The sequence below is a fragment of the Sinocyclocheilus anshuiensis genome, unplaced genomic scaffold (genome assembly GCF_001515605.1).
Source record: "Sinocyclocheilus anshuiensis isolate Anshui unplaced genomic scaffold, SAMN03320099.WGS_v1.1 scaffold2055, whole genome shotgun sequence".
Taxonomy (NCBI): domain Eukaryota; kingdom Metazoa; phylum Chordata; class Actinopteri; order Cypriniformes; family Cyprinidae; genus Sinocyclocheilus; species Sinocyclocheilus anshuiensis.
Window position 1 is genome coordinate 92,193 of NW_015546656.1, and position 4,798 is coordinate 96,990.

Genomic DNA, 4,798 nt, shown 5'->3' on the forward strand with positions numbered 1-4,798 from the left:
CGCGCACACACACACACACACACACACACACACACACGGGATCTTTCTGCACATTCTGTCACATGTGTGTTTGGGCTCAGAGGCGTCAGTCTGTAAACCACAGACAATAGAGACGCCAGCTAACCCTCATCCCACTGAAGAGCTGCAGCAGCTGGAACCCAGTCGATCCCTCAGCAGACGCTTAAATACTGTGACCTCGCCCACTGCTGCTCCAATCCGGGCCGCTGCAGTCCTGCTTTAAGAGCTGAGGGACGTGACAGCTGGACTCACAGAGACTTCAGGTCAACCTTGTGCAGGTAAGAATCACTGGAGCTACATCTGCAGAAAGATGTTCTTCTGTCTTTGCTCTTTCACCTAATTTAATGCTTTGGCCATTGAAATGCATCCTGGAATTTCAGACCCGTCTGGATGTGTTACACGACATTGGGTTGATTGCATGGACAAGCTTTTGCAGTTTTGCAGCGTGCATTTCATTATTAATGCAAACTCAGGTTCTGCTGCGCTGTGCTGTTGTTTGGGAAGCTCCTGCTCAATGATTGTGTGTTTGTATTTTTGGGTTAAGGAGAAAATAACCTCCTTAAATCTGTAAAAATCTTAGTTTGGAGACATTTGGGGATGAAAAATGTTCAAAAGTTTGGGATCAGCACTTTTTTTTTTAAAGAATTTGCATTCAATTGATCATTTATAATGTCACTAAAGATTTCTATTTCAAATAAATGCTATTTTCTTTCTATTCATCCTGAAAAATAAAATGCATCACGGTTTCTCGAGCAGCAGATCAGCATATTAGAATGATTTCTGAAGATCATGTGACACTGAAGACTGGAGTAATGATGCTGAAAATACAGCTGCGCATCACAGAAATACATTACAGTTTAACAGATATTCACAGAGAACACTGCTGTCTTACATTCTAATAATATTTCACTATTTTTAAATATTTTTGATCAAATAAATGCAGCCTTGATTAACAGAAGAGACTTTAAAACATTTTTAAAAAATCTGAACCTCTGAACCTTATTTGTTTTCTTGTCTATAATCATTAGAATTGATTTTTTTATAAAAACAATAGTATATGATATGTGATAGGGACACTAAGTGTGTGTGAGTGTGTCTGTGTGTGTGTGTGTGAGAGTGAGTGTGTGTGTGAGTGAGTGTGTGAGTGTGAGTGTGAGTGTGTGTGTGTGAGTGTGAGCGAGTGTGAGTGTGAGTGAGTGTGAGAGTGTGTGTGTGTGTGTGTGTGTGGGTGTGATTATTATGAGCGAATCTCGGATGAACGGAGAGTGAGCACATAACAAATACAACACATTTTCACCAATAACCCTTGGGCGGACCAACTATTCCAGTAAAACATTGTGCTAACACCAACCCTAACCATTAACTAGTCCTTAAATCAAAGCGAAATTATTGTTTGATATGAAATCTGCCCTGTGACCAACAAAAATGATGATTCAGTATTCAGTGTAAATAAAATAAATCTCAATCATTTGAGCGCATCACAGCCTGCCTTCATATTTCAGACACACAGCAGAACCCTGAAAATTTGTCAAAAGTAAGGCAATATTTAGCACATCCACTGATTCTCTGTGCAGTTTTGTCTTCTTTAGAGATCAGCCTGGGGCTAGTTGTCACACAGAGGAGGTCCGTCAGTCTCAGGTTTTATTATAATTTATAAATGCATATTTGAAACATCTAATTCAAATCTAGAATCACATTTGTATAGAAGCTTGTTTCTGCCACTGGATGAAAAAATTAAAAGTAAACTTACTTTTTAACACACAATTTGGACTTTTTCTTGCGATTTTTAGTTTATATCTCACAATTCAGACTTTTTTTCTTACAGTCCTGAGAAATAAGTCAGAATTGCAACATACCAGAAAAAACTGTTGGAATGGTGAGATATAAACTGTGAGCTAAAAAGTTGCAAGTTACCGGTGGAGAAAACAAGCTTCCATACATTTCTGATCTCTTTCCTAAAGAATGAAAATCCAAAATCCAAGAGCAACAAAAAGAGAAAAAATGAGTCAAGAAAATGTGTTGATGTATAAACTGAAATGTGAAAAACAAATTAAAACATCAAGCTGCATAAATATCTCAATTTTAATGAAATTAAGACTCCGAATTTCTTAACTGAAATGACTTTATAGTAAAATTAAATCAAGAGGAAACTCAGGCATGAGATGGAGTGTGTGTGTGTGTGTGTTCACTGTGACGTCGCCATGATGCTGGACACACCTGCGAACACCAGAGAACATCAGTCATCAGGACAAACACTTCAACATTACAGCCAGAAGTCGATGTCATTAAGAGAAACTCACTCTCAAAGTCGATTTTTTCCACGATGTTCTTGGGCTTGACGCTCTCCTCCTGGTTATGAATGAATATCTGTCCATCTTCATTCTCCGTCCAGCCGTACTTATTCATCCAGACCTTCACCTGTGTGTCTGCAGTGAGACAGACATCATCAGGGGTGTGTGTGAGAGTGTGTGTGTGTGTGTGTGTGAGAGTGAGAGTGTGTGTGAGAGTGTGTGTGAGAGTGTGTGTGAGAGTGTGTGTGAGAGTGTGTGTGAGAGTGTGTGTGAGAGTGTGTGTGAGAGTGTGTGTGAGAGTGTGTGTGAGAGTGTGTGTGAGAGTGTGTGTGAGAGTGTGTGTGAGAGTGTGTGTGAGAGTGTGTGTGAGAGTGTGTGTGAGAGTGTGTGTGAGAGTGTGTGTGAGAGTGTGTGTGAGAGTGTGTGTGAGAGTGTGTGTGAGAGTGTGTGTGAGAGTGTGTGTGAGAGTGTGTGTGAGAGTGTGTGTGAGAGTGTGTGTGAGAGTGTGTGTGAGAGTGTGTGTGAGAGTGTGTGTGAGAGTGTGTGTGAGAGTGTGTGTGAGAGTGTGTGTGAGAGTGTGTGTGAGAGTGTGTGTGAGAGTGTGTGTGAGAGTGTGTGTGAGAGTGTGTGTGAGAGTGTGTGTGAGAGTGTGTGTGAGAGTGTGTGTGAGAGTGTGTGTGAGAGTGTGTGTGAGAGTGTGTGTGAGAGTGTGTGTGAGAGTGTGTGTGAGAGTGTGTGTGAGAGTGTGTGTGAGAGTGTGTGTGAGAGTGTGTGTGAGAGTGTGTGTGAGAGTGTGTGTGAGAGTGTGTGTGAGAGTGTGTGTGAGAGTGTGTGTGAGAGTGTGTGTGAGAGTGTGTGTGAGAGTGTGTGTGAGAGTGTGTGTGAGAGTGTGTGTGAGTGAGAGAGTGTGTGTGAGTGTGCGAGTGCGTGTGTGTGTGAGAGAGAGTGTGTGTGAGTGTGAGTGTGCGAGTGCGTGTGTGTGTGTGTGTGTGAGTGAGTGAGTGTGGAGGACAGCGTCTCACCCAGAGGATCTCCCAGCATCTCAGCCAGCAGCCGGTACTCGATGTTCTGATACGTGATTCCCACGACGTGACAGATGACTGGAGAACAAACACATGACATTCAGACCAAAACACAGTGAAAATCATGTCTGTGTTTCACTGAGAACAGCACTGCCAACACATGAGATCCATAAATCACAACAAAATCGCGCTCACTGCACCTTTAGAGGAAATTCATATTAATAATAATAATAATAATAATAATAATAATATGTAAGCGCAGAAGTCTCGTAGTTCTGTGAATGCAGTGGTTTAGAGACTCATATGATGAAAAATAAATGTAAGCATCAAATATATGTAAAACTTATGACCGTTTTGGTGCAAGAAATCTTGTCTAATGTTATAACTTTATTTCTATGGACACTTGTTTCTGCCACGGGATAAAAAATAAAAAAGGTAATTGCAACTTTGTAGCTCACAATTCAGACTTTTTCTTGCAATTGTGAGAAAAACAGATAATTCAGAGGAAAAAAAATCAGAATTGCGAGAAAATGATATAATATTCAGATATAAACACGGAGTTGTGAGACATAAACGAAGAGTTATGAAAAAACCCAATTCTGAGAAAAAAGAACTGTGAGATATTGCAAGACAGAAATGCACAGAAAAAAGTGAGATAAGTCATTATTACCTTTTTTTAATTCCATAGTGGAAACAGGCTTCCATAGGTTTCAGTGAACAGCAGATGATGAAATATAATAATTTATATTATTAGTAACAACAATAACTTACATTTCCGCACTGAGTCCTCAAATCCTGTGATTCCATCAATGAGATCTCGGTTCTCCTCCAGACTGGCCTGAGACACACAATTATTACAATTATGAGTGTAACTTCCCTTAAGCTGCAAACAATCAGTGAAAGGCTCACTCTATGAACGCAATAATATGTTTTTATTAAATTGGATACACTGAGATGACATTATTCAATAATACATAATACAATTGTATAATTGTATTTATTGTATTGTTTGTAAAAACAAACAAACCTGGAATGAGACGAGAGGATTTGAGAAGAAAAACCAGAGATTCTTCATGCATTCCAGTGAATTAATAATGGGATATATCGTAAATTAAATCAGGAGAACTGTATATGTGCAGTATATGCTGTCATTTTTCATACTATTACAGCGGAATGCAAAGGGAAAAAAGATAATAATCACGAGGAAAAGAATGCAGTGAAAGAATGCATGCATTATACTAAACACCGCACATCGCTATATCAAGGCTGAAACGATATATCGTGCAGCCCTAGGGTAAGGGGATAGAAAATACAGTTTGTACAGTAGAAAAAGCATTAGGTCTATGGAATGAAGCCGTGAAACACAGAAACTGATTATGTGTGTGTGTGAGTGTGTGTGTGTGAGTGCGTACGTGTGTAAGTGTGTGTGCGAGTGAGTGTGTGTGAGTATGTGAGTGTGTGTGTGAG

At 39.9% G+C, this 4,798-nt stretch overlaps 1 protein-coding gene across 1 annotated transcript in view; it reads right to left on the bottom strand.

Moving 5' to 3' along the window:
• Positions 1 to 2,132: 2,132 nt before the first annotated feature.
• LOC107701605 (eukaryotic translation initiation factor 3 subunit K-like) overlaps positions 2,133 to 4,798 on the bottom strand; it is a 6,296-nt gene continuing 3,630 nt past the window's right edge. The window contains exons 2-5 of the mRNA XM_016503652.1: positions 4,103 to 4,169; positions 3,332 to 3,409; positions 2,319 to 2,444; positions 2,133 to 2,235 (exon numbers count right to left, since the gene is read on the bottom strand). Coding sequence (XP_016359138.1) covers positions 2,204 to 2,235; positions 2,319 to 2,444; positions 3,332 to 3,409; positions 4,103 to 4,169 — 303 coding nt within the window. The 3' untranslated portion in view covers positions 2,133 to 2,203. The remainder of the gene's footprint in view (positions 2,236 to 2,318; positions 2,445 to 3,331; positions 3,410 to 4,102; positions 4,170 to 4,798) is intronic.